At 33.6% G+C, this 21734-nt stretch overlaps 3 protein-coding genes across 5 annotated transcripts in view; 1 reads left to right on the plus strand and 2 right to left on the minus strand.

Annotated features, from left to right (window-relative positions):
* LOC123718238 (putative U5 small nuclear ribonucleoprotein 200 kDa helicase) overlaps window positions 1-459 on the plus strand; it is a 49480-nt gene extending 49021 nt beyond the window's left edge. The window contains exon 43 of the mRNA XM_045674716.1: window positions 175-459. Coding sequence (XP_045530672.1) covers window positions 175-414 — 240 coding nt within the window. The 3' untranslated portion in view covers window positions 415-459. The remainder of the gene's footprint in view (window positions 1-174) is intronic.
* A 664-nt stretch (window positions 460-1123) lies between these two features.
* LOC123718239 lies at window positions 1124-3107 on the minus strand. Its single transcript, XM_045674717.1, has 5 exons — window positions 2921-3107; window positions 2769-2829; window positions 2532-2651; window positions 2248-2357; window positions 1124-1656 (listed from the first exon to the last, which is right to left on the minus strand). The coding sequence occupies exons 1-5, from the start codon at window positions 2999-3001 to the stop codon at window positions 1537-1539; spliced, it is 492 nt and encodes a 163-aa protein (XP_045530673.1). The 5' UTR covers window positions 3002-3107; the 3' UTR covers window positions 1124-1536.
* A 7222-nt stretch (window positions 3108-10329) lies between these two features.
* LOC123717970 (Kv channel-interacting protein 1) overlaps window positions 10330-21734 on the minus strand; it is a 69246-nt gene continuing 57841 nt past the window's right edge. For 2 of the 3 annotated variants that reach the window (XM_045674271.1, XM_045674273.1), the window contains 3 exons: window positions 17303-17512; window positions 16184-16344; window positions 10330-14319 (listed from right to left, as the gene is read on the minus strand). In XM_045674271.1, coding sequence (XP_045530227.1) covers window positions 16216-16344; window positions 17303-17512 — 339 coding nt within the window. In that variant the 3' untranslated portion in view covers window positions 10330-14319; window positions 16184-16215. The remainder of the gene's footprint in view (window positions 14320-16183; window positions 16345-17302; window positions 17513-21734) is intronic. The other variant, XM_045674272.1, reaches the window with a different exon arrangement.

The following is a 21734-nucleotide window of genomic DNA, read 5'->3' on the forward strand; positions in this document are numbered from 1 at the left end:
CTCTTTTTAAAGCTTTATACAGATTACTGTTAATAACATGTTTTTAAAAAATCTGTTGTTATATGTAAAGCGCGATTTTTTGCTCTGCATGGTCAAGGCTCAATCAGGCCCTGACATGTGTGTAATAGGACCTTAATGTGTGTCACGAGATTGATTTTCAATATTTTTTTATAGAAACGCGAAGAGGGCTGGTGGGTAGTCATAGGTGACCCGAAGTCGAACACACTCCTGTCCATAAAACGAGTGTCTCTCGGTCGATCAGCGAACGTTCGGCTGGACTTTGTGTGTGGCAGTGCTGGCACACACACATACACACTATACTTTATGTCAGACGCATATTTGGGCGCCGATCAAGAGTACAAGTTCAACGTTCACGTGGAGGAGGCCGCGTCGGAGTCAAGTGATTCTGAATAAAATAAGGATTAGATGGAGATAAATATAAAAATGTTTTATTTTTTACAATTTTTTAATTAAAATATAATTTTATTTGGTATATTTAAGCCGAAACTCAAACGAAGGCTCAATATTTCATTTATAATGATGGCCTAGTTGTTTCAGCAGCTCTCATCCATTCGGTGGTAAAATCCTGGCTGTCCAAAGGACTTTCTATGTCCCCATTTAGCGTTTGCTAGTATGAAAGAAATCATTAGGAAACCGGCCTCAGACCCAACACAACACAGGAGGCCGATCACCTACTTTCCTATTAGATTGACAAATGATCATGAAACCGACAAATCTGAGGCCAAGGTCAGATTGTAATTACAATTTTACACACTCAATAAAAAAACTTAGTACAGTAGATTTTATTTATTACCTTGTTTTTATTATAGCGACTATATGTAACACCGAATTCAGGTATAGCGACTAATTCATGAGTCATTTGTAACAAATACTAATTTATATAACCAGATGTGGGATCCGGGGTTTGTCAAACACATTTTCTGTCCACCAACCATATAGATGGTTAGTAAATATGTAAAGTAGTAAAGTAGAGATTTGTACATTATCTTAGTTGGTGGTAACTTATGTTTATAGTTAAATATATGGTTCAGTTACTGAGTGCACGTAGCCTATAACAACAAAGTATAGCAATTTGATTTAATCGTGAGAAAATCTAATTAAAGCCATGTAACATTATATATTTATTAACTATATACTTTTACACACAAATATTCTAAGACTTCTTTACTTACTCTGTTAATTTTCAATATTATCACATTATATTATTTTTTTTTAAATCTGAGGCGCAAACTAACTGTTGTGGTCTCTAGCAGAATGACCAGCTCTGTGGAAGACGTCTTCTACACAGCATATTGCTGAGCCAGGGCCAGTCTATATACACACATTACACACTGATAATGTACCTTATTCCATTTTTTTATTTCAATAATGATTTGTTATTGTGTGTGTTTCGTTAGTATGTCAAGTCTATGTCTAACATATATAAGTTTTATATAAAAAATTCTTATTCCAAAAGCACTTACAATATATACTTTGGGAATGTATGAAAAATATATCCTTAATAAGTAGTAGGCACTATTTTATTTTAACATTGGGAAGCGCACTACTACAGTTAACTTTGTCCAGCTCTGCTTGTATTTGTTTTAATCTCGCTTTAGCTAATGCTAGGGATGCATTTGTTGCCCTCATGCTTTCCTGAAAAAGATGTTTAAACTATATAAGGACACTGAAAGGACTGTGGATTTTATGGCATTATAGAGATTTGTTGTTTAATGGAGAGAAGAAAAACACATAGATAATCCATGACTCCAACTTATTAGGTGTAGGACCTATACAGACTACATGGTCAACAACAGATGCAAGCAATACCAATTTGTAAATAAAACAACGAATTTCTTAGAAAGTTCGTTTGCATGATGCTGATAGTCGAGTTTATTGCAGACTAGGATAGTAAAATGACAAAAGAACTGCACTAATTTTAGCAACCTAAAATGTACATTAGTAGTCAATTGTTGTTGTTATTGAGAGTGGCCAACAACCAACCATAGCCAATTGATTTCGATGCTTATGGGAGTTTATTGAATGTGTTAAAACACTATTGATAAAACTAATTTAAAAGTCAAATATATGAAATGTACTAGTTAGCTTGAAACTAAACAAGGTGAACTACTTCTAAGAGAAGCTATCAAAGACGAGTTCTTTATGTATATTATCTTCTCCAACATTATATATTTGTGTGATAAAATAAAAGTTTGAAATGCAACAAGTAAAAAAATATAATTTTACCTGGACATTCAGTAATGTTTTGTCTGCCTTGGTAAGTTTATCAACTGCTAACTCAGTTGTCTGTCCGACTAGGCCTTCAAGGGATGCCCGAAATGACACATTACTCTCCCCTGAAACAAATATTAATGTATTTAACCTTTTTAATATGTAAATGTTTCAAGTTAAAGAAAAATTTAACGGTTTTGCTTTTATTTTTGTACAATATTTTCATTAACTATTAAAATTAAATTTCATAGATAAGTTCATAGTTAAAATCAAGATTGTAACTTTGAATTGATACTTACATAACTTTTGATGAAGTAGAGATTTGTACATTATCTTAGTCGGTGATTTTGGAGGATACATAGATATATGTAGTGGCGAGTCAACTTCAATTCTAGCTGATGGTGAAGGAAGTTTTGATTCTGTAACAATTTCATACTTAAATTGTTTAGGGCTTATAATGAAAGTGTACATAAAATCACAGAATTTATATAAAATATTGTACTCAACATTTACAAAGAATTAAAATGTTGTCATACCATCATCAGATTCAGGCGCTTCGCCAGATATTACAAAACCTTTGGTCGTCGGTAATATATCCTATAAAATAAATATTTAATAAGACATGAAACAAGTGACTCTGTATCAACTCAAGTTAGAAATAAAAATTTAAGTACAAGGTAAACCTTACTGGAGATCTTCCTATTTCAATTTCCACTTCAGAATCTGATTCAGAAGCTTCACCGTCAACAACATTTGCTATTTTCGACATTTTAAAAACGATCTTAACTTATTAAGTGGGAATTATTTCTCATTATTGTATCAAAACTTTACGAAAACAAATACGGGCTGACATTAGTCTACTAGATGTCAGAGATTAACAAAAAAAGTTTGCCTTCATTAAATCAATTTAATTGACATATGACAAACGTTGACATATATGATGTCGAGAAACTGTACGTTAGTAAATATTCAAGAATATTGTCGGATAATTGGCAACACTATAAAATATTGTAGGCTTAAAAATATTCCTGACATAAGCCAGGGGATCTCTTGCAAACATAAAATGTAAGGTGGTACAAACAACCTAAAGCATTACTAATAATACCTGCAGCTGAGTTTCATCATCGGACGTCAAGGCAGAATACAAAATACCATCCTCGACGTCCGTCCACAACGGCTTCAAAGTTGCCGGCCTTTAAAGAATTGGTACGCTCTTTTCTTGAAGGACCCTAAGTCTAATCGGTTCCGAAATACTGCAGGGGCTTCAAAACTGCCTTAAGAAACGCTCAGTTGTGGAACAACGATGAGACCTAAATAGTTTTAAATACATAATTATTTAACTGGTGCGAAGAAAAAAGACAAAACACCCATTCTGTGGACATCCGGTGATGACGAAGCTTTTGATCGGTGCAAGGCGTGTTTACAAGAAGCCATCACGTCTGCCCCACGTTGCGAGGTTCAAATTCTTGCGTTGGAGCAGTCTTACAACAATATGTAGATATTAAGTAGAAACTGATACGTTATTTCTCGCAAAAAATTTTAGATGCTCAAACCAAGTATTTCACTTATGATCGCGACTTACTATTTACTTAGCGATTTGTCATTTCAAAGATTTAATAGAAGGCCGTTAGTTACACATTTACACAGATTATAAGCCCTTGATTTACGCTTTAAAAAAAGAGACACCGAGACGCATAAGACAGCTAGCATGCATTAGCGAGTATAATACCTACATTATACATATTACAGGTTCCGAAAACATGGTAGCAGATTCCTTATCACGACTGACTCTCTTAAAACTGATTTCTATCACTCCTCTTTCACTGTGCAAAGAATCCTACTTTGAAATTCCTTACCAGTTGATATCAGCCGAGCTCAGTCTCTAAATTTTATTTAAAAACTTTTCTTTTTGATAATTTTTCTTCTGCCTTCTAGCTACTACTTACATATATTAATTGTGAGTCAATTTACCTTTGGTAGAGCTTTTGCACGTCTGTTTACACAATTATTTATTTAATTTATCTTTTCTTTGGATTTCATCTTATTTAATTTTAGTTATACTTGCCTGTTATTTCGAGTTGTTTTTTTTGGTTAATTAATTATGCACTTCTGGAGGAGGAGAGGAGGAGGAGGCAGACGGGTTCAAGGTGCGTATGAGGAGCTCTCACACATCATCAATGACGTTAATAGGCGAACACTATTCAAGAAAATAGTTATGCTCATGTGTAGCAAACCTATTTTCTCTGAAATATCGACGAAAAACATTAGGCCGTAGGCCTAAGCATTTTCGTAGATTAGCTTTTGACAGAATATATAATTTAGAACATCCAGGCATACGCTCATCTAGAAAAATGGCGTCTAGTACAGTATTGTCTTTTGTTAACATAGCTTTTACACATTAAGAAAATACTTTTTAAACGGATTGAAGCTATGTATTATTATTATAAACTTATAATTATTTTACATAATTTTAATTTTTTCCGACGTTTCGCGTGCTTTACAGCTTGCGTGGTCACGGTGACTGAAGACAAAAGGTGTTGAATGTCAAAAGTATCTCAGCTGTAGAAAAAGTTATACATAATTATAATATATAAGTCTATAATAATAATACATAGCTTCAATCCGTTTAAAAGGTGTTTTGTTAATGGTGTCTAGTAAATTTTTTTTGGCCATAGAATAATCGTGACATTGGGATTTGGTCTAAGAACTGTTTAGCATATCAAAGTACTAAAATAGTTAGACACACTAATTCAGCCGTGCAAGCTTTTCCATATTGTGGAAGATTTGAACACGTGCACATATATCTCGTTGGACCTTTTCCTCGTCCTCCTCGTATCCTCGTCAGAAGGATTCAGGTATTGCCTGACTATGATAGACAGACGCACACACTTGCCGGAAGCATCCTTTTAAGGATATTACTGCGGAAACTGTAGCCAAGTATGTGTATGGTTGGATATCGCGTTTTGGTTGTCCTTTAAGGATAACCAGCGATCAGGGACGCCAGTTTGAGAGCGACTTTGCTAAGCTTACGGTGTTGCTAGGTATCAATAAAATCCGAACAACTCTATATCATAGTATTGTCTTTTGTTAACATAGCTTTTACACATTAAAAAAACACTTTTTGAACGCAACACCCTGACCACGCACGCTGAAAAGCACGCGTAACAAAAATTTAAAATTATGTACATAATTTTAAGTTTTTAATAATAATACATAGCTTCAATCCGCTCAAAAAGTGGTCTTCTTAACTCTATATCACCCACAAAACAATGGCGCCATAGAAAGGTGGCGTAGATGTTTGTTGTTTCATTAACAGCGCGTTTAATTCAAAGATCCTGGGTTGACGAATTATCAACCATATCGTTAGGTCTTAGAGCAGCTATTCGAACGGACAGTAAGCTTAGTGCAGCCGTGATGACGTACGGTCAAACACTTCGCCTGTCATCCGATATTTTTAATAAGGAAGAAATCACAACAGGTGATGATTTCACCTACGTTCAAAAGTTTTAGACCTAATCACAAGTCTCATAGTAATTCTTCATTTTTTGTTCGTTCTGATCTGAAAGACTGTGAATATGTTTTCGTTATAAAGTTGAGTTTCCTAACAGAAATGTTAAAATATCTATTGACCGATTGAAAGCAGCATATTTCTTATCGAATTCAAATGCGACAGTTAAACATGACACCATACTTACGTACTATGACGACACGCTCAAGTCGTGTTACGCGGAGACCTGTACGTTTTGCTGATGTTAAGTTTTAAGCGCTCGTTGTATCAAAATATGTTTGAGCAATCGAATAACATTATTATTATTATTTACACATTTTATCTACCCTATATTATTGTTATTTCTACATGCATTTTTACACTTTTAAGTTTGTTTATTTTACATTGTGTCAATGTTTATATATATATCTGTGATGAGTTGTGCGTTTCGCGCTAATAAATAGGAGTTATTGCGCAGTAAACATAATATTTTTTAATTTCAACTTACAGTTAACAACTGTTTGGTTTATGTTTTTGCATTATTAATTAACATTACCTTTTTTTATAAAATGGGCAATATTAAATCTAAAGAAATTAACAATAATGTGGCTTTGGCCCAGGTCCAGGTAACTACGTTGCAAGAGAGTGTAGAAAACAAACTGAATACATAAGGAATTGTATTAGTTGTTATGACTGTACTACTTGACATCGTGGTTCTGTATGGAATAGGAAGGTACTGCAGAGCCAGAACGCAAAATTGGTTGAGAAGACAAGTGATGTACGTTGCGCAACTGATACACGTGCAACTACAATCCTTTGTTGTATCATTAGTGTAATTGTATATTTTTGTATGTAATGTGTATACAGAAAATATTAAGAAACGTTTATCATGTTTTTTTAAGTGAAACTGACTTGGCAGTCAGTTGTCTCCCGTTGCGCATAGACGGCTGTTAATCAATAACTAACAGACATGTAATTACACGTTTAATTTAATCCTGGCCTATAAGGACTCGATAATACTAATAATTCTGTTACAATTAATGAAATTGTGTAATAATCTTAGAAGTTATAGGGTAAAATGAAATAATTGTATTAATTGTATTCATGTCTATGACAATAAAAGCCTTTTGTTAAACTCTATTTAACTAATTTCTGTAAAGTTGCATATAGGAGATCATTTTTCGTAAAATAAGATCACAAAGAAGTTTCACTTCTTACGTGTGTACACTAGTACACGCACACATTTTTTTTAGCTGATTCTCCGACTATGTTATCGTCGTTGTTGGTTTTGATACCTCGGATGATTAAGCACTACTACCAGAAAGATGCCTCTCAACCTATTGTTGAACATAATCTCTTTTAAGTTAATCTCAGTTACTTTTATCCCCATAGCTTGTTATAGCATATCTGTCGTATCCATACATTGGACAGTTGGTTAGGAAATGTTACACCGTAGCTGCATTGCTACAAGGACTGGTAGGGCTTTGTCCAAAGTTGAACCTGTTACACGACAAGAATTCACCGAGACCAGTCAACATCTCGGTAATCAATCCCGTTGGTTTCATTTGTTTCATTAACGAAAAGGCCGAAACAACATATGAAAGGAATAACTTAGTACAAATGTTGTTAGTATCATAACTTTTGGCTGACCATGCGTCATACTCGTGAACGGGTGCTAATTGTGGTGACTGGTCGAACTTGAATTCGTGTATGCGGTGATGTTAGTTATTTCGACTATGTATTTGCGTGTGGTTCCCTCGAGAGTGCGTGTTCCTATTTCACCATGCCTCCTGCTGATAGAGGACAAATCTTTGTTTTTAATTTATTACTTAAGATGTCATTTGGAACATGGTGTAATGGTTGCAGTTTATAAACATTGTGTAAAACAATAAAACTTGGCATTTCTTCCGTTCTACGGTCTTGATTTGAGAACTGGCAGTGAATGTAAAATTAGAAGCATTTAATGTATATTTTTTTGACGTTGATAAGTGTACATTGTGTTACCTATATGAATAAATGATTTTTGACTTAGTTATTTCAAATATTTATAAACAGTTAGCTGAGGCAGCAAGGATTCGCCGTGGTTAATTTCATTTATACAGCAGTCATCAAGCCTATAAGTAGTAGCAGCCACTTAAACGCTAGGAATCAGAAAGCACTTAAATGGAGTGTGTGTTCGCAGTAATTAAAAAAACGTACTAAAAATTACAGACACGAAAAGAATTATAGATTTCAGACAGATACTTAAAGTACGATTCTACCGAGCTGAACTGTGGGTCACAGTGTTGCACAGCGTAGGGCACAAGTTAGGTCGACTTACTCAACAATAACAAATTGTTCATGATTGTTTAGCAAAGTTAGCTCACAACTGTACGCGCATATGGTACAAGTAACTCAATCTTGCTTCCGCTATCAAAGCGAATACATTTAATTATAAGTATACGTAAAAAAGTTTTTGATAAAGAATATAAAAAGCACAACGTCGTCCATATTGGCAACTATCGGCAGGAAATCTTCTAACGACCGATTTAATATTTAATCCTGATCCAATTTTTTCCATCTAAGATTGGTAATACAATTTTGAATAAAGCCAATAAACCTTCGGATTAATTTCGCTCCAAAAACAGCAAACTATTAGTATGCTTGAACAAACATATTGCATTGAACGAAACGCGTTCGAGAAGGAAGGATCACGCAAAATATTGCTTTCAATCTTCCGTTGAATAGACAATCGCGTAGCAGATTGATTATATTTAATCTGCATATTGGAGATCCATCTTTAGATATGAATCAATCAAAGATTGCTTATAATCTTAGATTGAGGATACATTATTAATTTTGGGCGTAAGTGAATAAAGGCCCATTTACATGGAGAGAGTTTCCCGTACGAGAAATCGTACGCGTTTATCACCAGCAATAATCGCCATAGCATTATCGTATCAAAATGTTTATATAGAGGCAAGAACTAAATTCTCACCCACATATGTCATACGAGAAACGCCAGTGATTTGTCGCTAGGCGATAATTTCCTGTTTACATATCGCAATTTTAGTAAGAATATTCTTACTAACGAGAATCTCATGTATTCATGTATTTATTTGCATTCCATAACGTTTACAAAAGATGTTTATGAGGCTTAAAGCTAAGTACAATATTATGGACCCTGTTAGGGCACAGCAAAAGAAGGCATTACGAAACCTATATAACATAGCTAATAGCAACACAATTTAAAAGTAGCACATAAAACTTCACACTCCAGGCTAGTACCAATTACATAGAATAACATTTTTTTAATTATTGAATTTTGTATATATATAGGGATTAATAATCATGAAATTAAGCTATATTTTTATCTTCTAGGTACTCATTAACGCTATAATAACATTTACGTATAAGAAGTTTTTTTAGTTTGTTTGTAAATATATGTATCTTTTTTTCATTTCTTAGTGTCTCCGGTAGTTTATTATAAATTTTGATTGACACTAGTGGGCTTGATGCATGTATTTGTAATCGGGAAGATGGTAGGTTTAGGCGTTTTTTGTGTCGAAGTGTATATCTTGTGTGTATGTCTTCGCGTGTGGTGTAAAATTCTTTGTGTGTATGGGCAAATTTACAGATTTCCAATATGTATAATGAGGGTAGAGTGATAATGTTTAGTTTTATGAAATGTGGTTTGCAAATTATCTCGACTAGTATAAACACGATCGTATATCGTACAAGTCGGTTTGAACCGATATGAGTGCGAGACGTTTCATCCGAGTTCAGTAGTGACACAAAAATACTTTAATTTTGACGCTACCGATACAAGTAAGATCATTGAACTTTATAGAAGTTACGTTTGTGGAACACGGAAAATGCAAATTAACACATCTTTTTTCAGTTTCTGTTTAATTCTTGTTGTAGAAGAACAGATGTAATTAAAACACATAGCGCAACTGGCCCAAAACCTCGAAATACGATTATTGCTTACGAAATTCTGTTTACACGGACACAATAAATTATCCATTGCGAGGCAATTGTCGCCAAAGTTGAGCGAGATGTGTTCGATAATCGTGTAACAGGGCCTTTAAGGCTGATATACATTTGCTATAAATTCCGTGCTAATTAGCATGGTTTTTTAGAATGCTAAACTAAAGGAGTGCTAATTAAGATGCCGATATACATTTGCTATGATATTTTCATCACAAGTTGTCTCAAAAGCGACAAAAGCACTCGCATCGCAAGTAGAAAATATGGAATCTCTAATTATATTTGTTTAAAGTTTTTTCAATGTCTGCATATGCATTATCTCTAAGAATTTTGTTTTTATAAGTTTCACTGCACGAATCCCATAAGAAGGCATGTTTTTCGTATTCTGTTAACAATTTAGTTGTCAGATCCCGTGTCCACTTCACTTGCGACGCCATTTTAATAACCGCACTTTTTTAAAACCACAGATAACGATAAAAAATCTAAGTTACACGTAGTATGTAGTTCTGCTATTGTTTTGAACAAAATATTTGTGGACAAATGTGTGGCACTCTATTTTGGTGGAATTGTGCCTTGTTCTTCTATTCTATTCGTCAAATTAAAAGATGGCGGACAGGAAATAAAACACATATAAACATGAAGAAATTTTTTACTATATTAACGTGGACGTGTTCAATTAACACAGCGACACATTATTTACAATAATTATAAATTTATACCTTAAAGAATTCTTAATATCGCTTCGAATACATAATTTATCATGACATTTTAAATTGTTATTATTATAATAATTGCTGTAAAGCAATTTGGTGGACGTTTATAATTAATTATATCTTAATTCGGATTTATTTAACTTATTAAAATAGCAATAGTAAGAATTCTCATTTTATATAGAATAACAAGGAGCTCGTCAAATTTTTCACTTTAAAGTCTGAATTATCTCCACACAAAAAATGGCGGGAAAATAAACATATCAAATAAAAAACTCACAAAACATTACTAAAATAGCAAAATATTTAAACATTTAACCTATTCATTGCATAATTAAAGTTTATTACTTTGATACCGTCCACAGATTAGGAAACATTTACCTATGACATTGACAGATGCACAAATTGTTTTCTTTTTAAAAGGTAGCCAGTATTTATAAAATTGACCTTATTTTCACACCACTTTTCATATGAATAACAAAACTATGTCTAATATTTTCTTTACTATACAGAAACGATTTTATTGACTACATTATTCCCCTTTTCTATTATGTTTATAAATTTTTGTAGCGAGCGCAAAACCTTGTGTACACCTGTATAAATATAATTTCGTAATAATAATAAATATTTGATTTACCAACGTATTGTTGTTTTAAGCGGGGAAATGGACTCTAAATTTATTTTTCAAATACTATTTTTGAACATTATATTTTTAAGTGTAACAAGAAACTAACGCTAGACATCACTAGGCCTAGAGGTCACTACAAACCGAGAATTTAGATTCTTCTTTCTCAGTCTTAATCTTAAGGTCTTGTACCTAAAGCAAAAGCTAAAAAATGTGTTAAGAAAATCTTTACTAAATATTTCTAATCAAAAGATTTCAATATAAAACGTAATTTATGTAATGTGATTAATAAACTGTAATCGCAGGTTCGCGAGGTTTCCAACTATCTGTGCAAATTATTTCGTAACCAAGCGAAAGCGTCATGTCATTCAAAATGTATTGGCTGAACCTGTCCAAGTTAGCATTATCTTTGACAGATGTCACAAATGTCTGCGTAGATTCGCGCCAACTTTACCTTACCATTCGAACATTTTTACGTATTGAATATATTTTTAAGTTGAAAAAATACACGCCTTATTCATACGTAAATTATTGTACATTTGACTAATCTAAAATAATTATCGTTTATTGCTAGAGGAGCGACTAAAGAGAAATCTTAAAATAAATAAACTTATAATTATGATATGGTAATAATTGCATTTACGAACATTAACACAAGATATGTTTTGGAACACACACACGAATTGATTTGATTGGCAAAATTTAAAAAGAAATCTCTGACATTAGAAAATACAACCTCCTTTATATTTTAAGACGAAGCCGGCGTCAATCTGTCAAATCACCTTGTGTCATATGTTAACATTTTGACAGAGCTCAAGATGCTTGTCCCCTTGAAAAATGTTTTCTAAATTAAGTTTTAGGCTTTAGAAGAGATTCAGAAACGAGCTAAGCTAAGCGCTAATTCTGAATTTATGAATTCTGACGTTCAAAAATCTATTGGATTTTATTTTTGCCCTCAAACATCACACATGTTAAAATGAGGACAATGAAAATATGTAATACATAGGAGGTACACGTGTGAAAATGACATGGGAACTTAAGGCGCCAGACCAGACCATGCATCTTCCTCACAATCCAGTAGCCCGCAATATACGACACAACTCCTGAGGAGACTTTGTATGAAAAAGTCGTAAGTAACCGTTAATACACACAAAAATACATAATTATGTAGGAATAAAGAAAATAATAATATCAAATAACTGTCATATTTTGACATACGTCAGCTATTCGCGCCAAGTCTCGTTTCTGAGTCTCACTCTAGTCTATGTATGAATCTCACTCAAATGCTTACAAAACTACAATAGACTTTGCGAAGATATCAACAAAATTCTACAAAAATAGCTTAACTTACAGGAACATAAATTTGGTAGATAAAACTTTAAAACATAACATTGTTTTGAGGAAATGTAATATATTTATAGTCGTTAATTTAAAGTGCCACTACATATCTGATCCGGTGATTTCGTCCATCATTTTAATTGATTTCATCCAATAAATACTCATCATTTTTGTATTTAAATAAAAGTTGATATAACATTTCTAATAGGCTATAGTATAATCTGCTTCTAAGACAAGTATTTTTAATTAAATATTACCGTAAGACATGGAAAATAAATCAGCCTGATTGCATAGTAAAGAATAATTACGTCTTTTTCTATCCAATTGTGTTTACAGTGTGAAGAAAAGAGATAGAGTACAATGAGATGGCAGACAATCTTATGATATTAACATTATTATCTGTGATGATTTATAGCTCAATACAGTTCACCATTTTATTATAGAATAATGTTTATTTGATCACGCGACTCGCTTTACAACTGTTTGTGTTTTATTTAGTTATAGCGTCTTAGCGGTAATGAATGTAGGAATCAAGTGTAAGTATGTGACTTTGAGGTAGGTCGGACGTAAGCTGAAAGTCGGAAAATTTGAAAACACATACAAAATTTCAATTTGACAATTTCCAAAAAAATACCCTGTGTCTCGGAATTAAACAAGGACTATACTAAAATGCGCTTCGAACTTTAACCAGCATATTGTTTTATAATATATGTATATTTTTTTTATAAAACCAATGCTTAGATGTAAAAGAGTATGATTTAATGTTAAGTTCACTAACACAAACTATCGTAACGTTGTTGTCTATCGCAAAATAACGCGCGAACTTTTTTGACAAGTTAATTCATAGACTATACTATCTAAAAATACCGGTCTGCAAACTTTTTATTATTCAGAAAACTCCACATACAACGAGCATACTAATTCTTATAATTACATTACAAATAACTTAACAACGTCCAAGTTATTCGCAAGATTTAAGAACATTTTAAAATTACGGTGTTCATCAAAAAATTTTTTACAAGGCAATAATTTGGCAATACGCACAGACTACATTATACAATTGTTGCTGACACTCGCTTGATGTATATTTTAACTTACTTACACGTTAACACGTTAATTTATGTTGTAAATAGTCTGTTAGCAGGCTACGACTCGCTATCATGAGGATATTAACGGAGTATTCGTCGCTTGGCGGGAGACGCCAACCACGTAGGTCTGGTTGGCGTCTACATAATGTCCTTATTAGCAAAGGGACTTACTAGACAATAGCTGCTGTCTAACTTCTTGTCCATAGATCTGCCTAATCACGTGGTTGATAGGCTAGTAGAGGTCATATATATAAAATATATTACGAGCCGATGATGGCATATAAGTTCGATTGTATGTGGCATCGTATATATATATATTAGATTAATTATGATGCATTTTTTTGTTGGTATGGACATGATTCTAGGTTTGATTTATGAAGTAATCATCATCATAATTACCTCTGATGGAGCCCGAAGGTTGTCGGTGTTTACTTATTAAATTTACGTTTCCGAACGATGTCTATACGGTATATAAACTTAATATATAAACTTGTCATAAATGCGCTGATAAGGCGTTTCGATAAGTACATAGAAGCTTTTGTATATAACAATACTAGATAACGTGAATCAATCTACTTCGAAACATTCTAGATTGTTTCTAAATAATCTAACCCAATACTTGTGACGCATCATAAATCTGTGGTCGACAAAAATAATCAAATCATAAGTTGTATTAATCTGTGGTGACAAGAGCATAGACAAATCTAGAAGTGTAAAACGAGTACGGAACGAATGTTTGGACGTAGAACACGAATATAGAAGCGTTCTATTGTAGCGATGTACTGCGCGTACTGTGTGATTCGTAGACGATATGCGGCCGCCATGTTGTGTAGCCATCCGTGCTTGCACTCGCAGTGACGTACCAATCTGCTGCAATAAAAAATACAGTGTATCTTTAATACAATTGAAATTTAATATAACGTAGAAAACAATCTAATACAGTACAGTATATACAATATTAACCTACATAGTAATAATAATTAAAAATGTATAAATAGAAAATTGAAACAAATTTATCGTCAAAATCTGCAGGAGGAATTTGATATGTCTATTTGATTTCCCAGTATTTTGGTAGATGGCGCTAAATATAAACGTTACTAAACTGAAATTTAAAACATAATTATTAGTTACTACCCAAGTTGTCACCTAGCATTTACGGAATTGACTAAAAGGTTTATTGTTTAGCTACGGCAGATTTCGACATTAATGTAAATTATTTACTTATATATATTTGATAAAGTGTGTTTTTTAGTTTCGTCACAGTTTATTTTTATACGACATTAATGCTAGGTTTAATATTTAGATTTGTTGTTTAATTGACCTGTGTATAAAATATCTTTTTTTTATTTAAAGTAACATTGTTTTTAAACAAACTTTACAAAATTGAAAAATTTATGATTTCAAAAGACTTACTATAAAAATTAAAATTTCTATAATAATGTAATCATAGAAAATATTAAATTACATAACTGGACAACTGAAAAAGAAGCCGACTATTTAACAAATAATCTCAAAAATATCTCTGATAAGTTACTTTGTTATAAAGAGATAAATAATGATTTTTTTTAGTCTTTTTGTTTAATAAAGGTGCGATAAGAAGGTACCAGACCAGATGCGTCAGTAGTAGCCCACAATACAGCAACTCACGGGACTGTTTGTATTGTAGAATTCGGGCCTACCAAGCAGATGCTTGTATTGTATATTAGCAGATGCTAATATACAATCTTAATATATATAAATCTCCTGTCACTATGTTTGTCCGCGATGGACTCCTAACATACTTAACCGATTTTAAATGAAATTGGCACACCGTGAGCAGTCTAGTCCAACTTAAGAGATAGGATAGCTTAGATCTTAAATTATAGTCGCAATTTAATTTTATTGCAAATTATTTGTCTATAATTAATTGACAGTCACAATTATCCGTTAACTCCAAAAGATCCTAACAGATGTCGATACTTTTCGACTGGATTGAGTAAGTAATCAATAGATGGCACTGCTATGGTAAACCGACAAACGTGTCATATCAGCTACAATTCAATATCATGATTACCACGTCTTATTGAAGCTAAACTTTTTTGATTTTTGGTGTTAGCATAGCCAACCACGTGTTACTGAGACCGACGTGTAAATCAAATTCAAATTATAGTCAGACACAGACTTCTTATCAAGGTATTTCAAATATGTGAGTACAGTTGTGGTTTCTGGAAACCAGAGACAATATTTTTTAAACCTACTTTTGTTGTTTTTGGAAAACAGATAGAATTTTTTAACGTACTTTTGTAGTTTCTGGAAACCAGAGACAATATTTTTTAAACCTACTTTTGTTGTTTTTGGAAAACAGATAGAATTTTTTAACGTACTTTTGTAGTTTCTGGAAACCAGAGACAATATTTTTTAAATCTACTTTTGTTGTTTTTGGAAAACAGATACAATTTTTTAACGTACTTTTGTAGTTTCTGGAAACCAGAGACATTTTTTAAACCAATTTTGTTGTTTTTGGAAAACAGATACAATTTTTTAACGTACTTTTGTAGTTTCTGAAAACCAAAGACAATATTCTTTAAACCTACTTTTGTTGTTTTTGGAAAACAGATACAATTTTTTAACGTACTTTTGTAGTTTCTGGAAACCAGAGACAATATTTTTTAAACCAATTTTGTTGTTTTTGGAAAACAGATACAATTTTTAACGTACTTTTGTAGTCCTGAAAACCAGAGATTCTTTTAAATACCTAGTGTTAGGCGGCGGTGTGTCACTTTGACGTCATAGCCCCGTGTCAAACATCTGTAGCGATCGAGTGATGACGTCATCCTTCAGACACGACTCTAAGAACTCCTCGATGGTTATGACTCCATCCTGGTTCAGGTCTAGCTTCCTGAACACGCGGTCAACCTGGAATAGGGAAAGTATTAAATAGTAACATATTAATAACAGCAAACGGGCAGGAGGCCCATGGATACTAAATGCCAGAGAGCTCGCGAATACGTTGCCGGTCTTTTTAATTATTTTACTCCATTTAAATCCTGACAAGTTACACTTTGTAAGCCTATCTCTAAAAGGAATTTGTATAAAAATGTTTAGTTATAAGTTTAAAGTTATCACCATTTTTTGCTATGCATAGTTATGACTCAATCAAGCCGTGACGTGTGTATGATAGTTTATAAACGCGTTTTAATTCCTGTCAAGGTACGTTTATACGCTGATAGATACGTTCTTATCTTGAAGGGCCTTAAGTTGAATTTATTTGCAAAAATACATACACTATCTTATCGAAATAAAAAAATGTATATAATCATAATAATCTATTAATTAATGTGGTGGTGCTACAACCACTTCATGTATATGTATCGTGTTTATTTTTTATAATAGAATAAATAAATAATCAGCCTTATATGGTGTCTGTGTAGTAAGCAGAGAACTACAGACCACAACTAATGAAGTTCTAGTAACACACACTATAGTTATGTAGTTTTTAGAAAGAGTTATGGATAATTAAGACCAGAAAACGAGAAGGGTAAAATGCTCTGCCATTTTACTAATTTAAAACACTAAGTTTCCTCTCTATATAGAAGTATATATGTAAGACAGAAACCTGTATTAAACATTTAAAATACATATTACTACATCCCAGCATGATGGCTATTAGAATCCATCAAGAACCGTACCAATTCTTAAAATTTACTTGCGAGCCTTCTGGCATTGAGAGTGTCCATGGATGTGCTTCTCAGCCCGTTTGCTTATGTTGTTCCAAAAAAAATATATCTTAGACAGTATTGCATAGTCTTTGTTAACTGTACTCTTGCCCGGCCGATTATAAGAATGTCTCCTCATGAAGGAAGCTAAATATCACCTGTTCAGCAGCTTTTGCGTCATCTATCCTCGAAGCCGGTGATCCAGGTGGCGCCCGTCGGCCCAACAACTCGTGTACAGCAACCACCACCTCGCTCAGCTCCTGTCGCGTGATCGCCCCATCACCATCCACGTCGTAGAGCCGAAATGCCCAACGGAGTCGCTCGTATACTGAACCACGAAGCAGCGTCGATAGGGTTACTAGGAGTTCCTGGAAGATATTAATCAGCAGCAGTTTTAACAAGTATTCCAAAAGATGGATATGGGGGGGGGGGACAAAATCGGTCACATTAAAGAAACAAAAAGGCAAACGGCTCAAGGGACGACTCCAATCGTGATAGACGGACTTTCAAAACTGCTGGCCCGTGCTGACTCCAGGTGGCTTGTATAAGGGAATTCCTTGTGTCCTGTACTTGTGACTTATGGTCTTTGTTTTCTGTTCAATAATGCATTCAGGTTGTTGATGGGGCCTGTCGCGTCTACAATGGTTGTGCCGATGTGCATTTTAACGCCACAATGCGCTGGCGAGCTGCAACTCAGGCGTGCGGGGGAGCCGTAAAACCACGGTGGTGGAAGCTAGATTGCCCATGGGTGTAATGGCTTGAATGTGCCCCTGTTTAGTTTTATGATTTTTATGTTTATTAGGAAACATAACAATCAAATATACAGTATTTTATAAAACACAAATTTAAAAAGTTTGGTCCCTGTGACAGTGTCTTTAACGCTGGCAGCATTTCGTCGCCAGCTCTGGGGTCACCTACCAGGCGCCAACTTAAATCTTTCATTAGCTGGGCACTTGAATACCACGGCCCAAGTCTCTACCGCAAAGGGAACAAAATCGAAGCCTTTTTATGATTGATATTTTAAAACCTTTAGTATATTATAACTAACACAACCATATAGACTTAGGACAAATTATTATACACGTATGTGTCTATGAAATTTGTTAATAGTTTGGTGTATCTAATAAGTTTATTAACAAAAGTATTTAATTGTTTGTAAAAAATTGCTGCAAATTCTATTCGTGGGCGTTCAAGTATTAAGTCACGCAATTTTTGGAGATTCTTGCCCCCCCCCCCCATGAAACGCGCCGTAACGTCTCTGTATCCAACAGTAAAACGTTTCGTGACCAACCCCAGTGACCCTTTATACCTAAAACTTGCCATTATGTGGTGTAATGTACTGGAAAGTCGAAAATAATATTAACAATAACGTGTAATTCAATCGTGACGCATTACAAGAGGAAAGGGAGCTATAAGATAGTAAAACTGCCTAGATAGCAACGGTACATGGACATATGTAAGGTGTTATATTAGATGCAGCTGTGTTCCTTGGGTAGAATGCCTGGCGAACCCCGAGGGCCCATCTTAAGGGCGTGTGAAGGGCTGAGGTGTTTTTAGTGGGTCGGGTCTCGCTACCCCTCTGAATAGCAGAGGGATTTGAGTGTAGACCCAGCCCCACAGTCCCCGCGTCAAGCTCGAAATCCTTGGCGCGGGCCTGCGCAAGCGCATTTTTACCTCATACAAAAAAAAAGATGCAGCTGTGTTGGCCTAGTGGGATTCTCATCCCTGAGGTGGTAGAACCCTGGCTGCTTAGCAATGGACTTTCTATGTGCCCGTTTAACATTCGTATAAAGGAAAACATCCTGAGGAAACCGGCCTTAAAGCCAACACGACGAGGTGTGTGAGGCTATTAGATTGACAAATCATTATATATATATATATTACAATTGGTCAGTTTAGTAGGAATGTTTATGTATTTAGGTGCGAGCTTTGTATAAGATAATATAATACATAGACACATAAGATAATATAACAAATATATATGTTGGAAAATAACATTTATTTAGATTTAGTTGTATCCACTTTTAATTATTATTATTAAGAATATTGCTAATATTCTTTTGGCAATTACGGCATAATAAAAAAAAATTGTGCGTGTACTATTGTACACACGTAAGAAGTGAAACATCTTTGTGACCTTATTTTTTCGAAAAATGATTTAATATATGCAACATAACAGACATTTGTTAAATAAAGTTTAACAAAAGGCTTTTATTATCATAGACATGAATACAAATAATACAATTATTTCATTTTAACTTATCACTACTGAGATTATTACAGAATTTCATTAATTGTATTAGAATTATTACTATCATTGTTATCGTATATATTTTTGTTATTAATGGCTTCGAATCTCTCCGAAGGACCTAAGGTAACAGACGGAGCCCTACGGGTAGGATCAAAGGTTCGAAGTGGTGGGATTATCACAAAGCTATAGGGCAGGGCAAGCTATATATTAAGGTCTTGAAGTAGTCTTCGCCACTTTGAGAGGAGGCGACAGAGCAATATTCAAATCTGATTTATTGTTCAAAGACAATATCTTTAAATACTACTTACACCTATTCACACATACATAATATTATTTTAGTGAGCTGATGGTGTATTGCGCACCATCAGCTATTAACATTTTGGAACACACATGAGTCATGTCAGCAATTGATCAATATTCTAATAAATATAATTAAAAATTACTCTTCAGCTAAATCTGAATACCTACTATCCATTAATGTACCCAACATTATTTGTCTTAGGGTGGTGGGGTACAATAAATTGGAGACCAGACGGGACTTACAGTTGGTTATGTAGTAGACATAATGAAAGCCTTGAGGGGTGTAGTGTGCAAACCAAGTGTACTCCAAGAACTGGGTTACTTGGTACCTATGGGATATGTTATTGGCAAGGTTATTTGCGATACCAAGGTCAAAGAACCAGTCTGTTGCACAGATCCCCATCATCCAGGACGTTGCGACTACTGAATGCTGACTCCGCACTATTGATATATTTATATGTTCGCAGAGCGAATTCACAGTAGCGATATTGTGTAAGTTACGTGTTAAATGTTATATACGTATTTTATTATATTTTAATTATTTAATTTATAGGCTGTAAGGATAATGTATGTATTTCTGTTATAAATAAATTATAAACGTTAAAATTAAATATACAAAATTTTATGTTTTCCAATGGAAGCCCACTCAGTATAAACTGACCTATAAGGTCCTCAGGTTTCAGGTTTTCAGGGGCCTCATTGATGGGGGTGATCATGATCATAACATGAACATGATGACCAAAAAAAAATTATTTTTTTAGGTGCCTTGCATTTTTTAAATTTTTTCCCTTCATAAAACTCTAATTAATCCAGTCATTTAATTTTTATTTATTTAGTTTTAGGTAATTGTTTGTTGTAATTGATTTCACATATACATTTGAATGATACCAATATTAACAAAAAAAAACCTAGGAACTTAAAGTTTAACTTTTTATTATTTAGTAGATAATGGCGAATCCTTTAAGGTATCTGTGGTTAGGCTTTTGAATTCACTTCCTGTCTCTATTAGCTTAGCTGCTTCTCTATCTTCCATTAAATCTGTACTGTACAACTATCCCTAACATTTGTACTAACTGATGTGACACTGATCTGATATTATCGTGATAACTGTTTACATATATGTACAAATTGCTTTGTTTTGTCTAAATAACTATATGTCTTATGTATTTGTGGATGCCAGTTGGTGGAGATCACCCGGAAGCGATAAGGCCGCCAGTTTTCATTTAACTATGTCAATTGTGTTATATTTATGTATGCACTGAAGTGATAATAAATAAATAATTCTATTTAAATAAACATTTATCTAATATATACAATTGTCGTGTCACAATGTTCGTTGCCATACCCGGTCGAAACGGCTCAAGCGATTCTTATGAATTTTTTTATGCATTCAGTAAGTCGTTAGGTCAATTAGTTATATTATAAAATTCCTAAATTGTACATTAAATATATAATATTAATAAAACTAATTACATAAGCAGGCTATTAAAAAGTACTTGACACCGATGTCAGCATAAGATTAAAGTTTTTGACAAATGACACAATATGATAGCCGTTTAAGCTGTCATTTTTGGCGAAACGCCAGATCGTTGGAGCACTCTTCAAGACTTATTGGTATTTTGCGATAGACTACCTTGTTCTGAATTAACTTGATTCACCGAGTGAAAGCTTTATATAGCTCATAACTGAGATTCAAGATCAGCAAGACAATACCATGCACTAACACACTATACAGTCGGAGGAATTACTTTGTTAATTGTATGTATTTTGACAGATTTTTTCACTTCGTAAATGTTTGAACCCATTTGTATATTACGTATTCTACGTTTGGCTATATGTTTAGTGTGTTTTTTGTTATTTTTAGATACAAAATAAATAGATCAAATACTAATAGTGTAGTGGACACCGGTTTTTGTCTGTGGTTCTTTGTGTTATATTCTTTGTGTCTTTTACCTAATCATTAAATAAATAATTAAAGGAATATGTGGTCTACTAAACTTTCTTTTTAACTAAACATACTTATTTATTATAAAGATTTT

The sequence above is a fragment of the Pieris brassicae genome, chromosome 14, assembly GCF_905147105.1.
Source record: "Pieris brassicae chromosome 14, ilPieBrab1.1, whole genome shotgun sequence".
In the NCBI taxonomy this organism is placed as follows: Eukaryota; Metazoa; Arthropoda; class Insecta; order Lepidoptera; family Pieridae; genus Pieris; species Pieris brassicae.

Excerpts from the sequence above, each read along its gene's own strand:
- LOC123718239 (XM_045674717.1), bottom strand. The coding sequence starts at position 3,001 with ATGTCGAAAATAGCAAATGTTGTTGACGGTGAAGCTTCTGAATCAGAT. Across the intron at positions 2,358-2,531 it reads TCTACTTCATCAAAAGTTAT|GGGAGAGTAATGTGTCATTT; the intron begins GTAAGTATCAAT and ends TATTTGTTTCAG. Across the intron at positions 1,657-2,247 it reads AAACATTACTGAATGTCCAG|GAAAGCATGAGGGCAACAAA; the intron begins GTAAAATTATAT and ends CATCTTTTTCAG.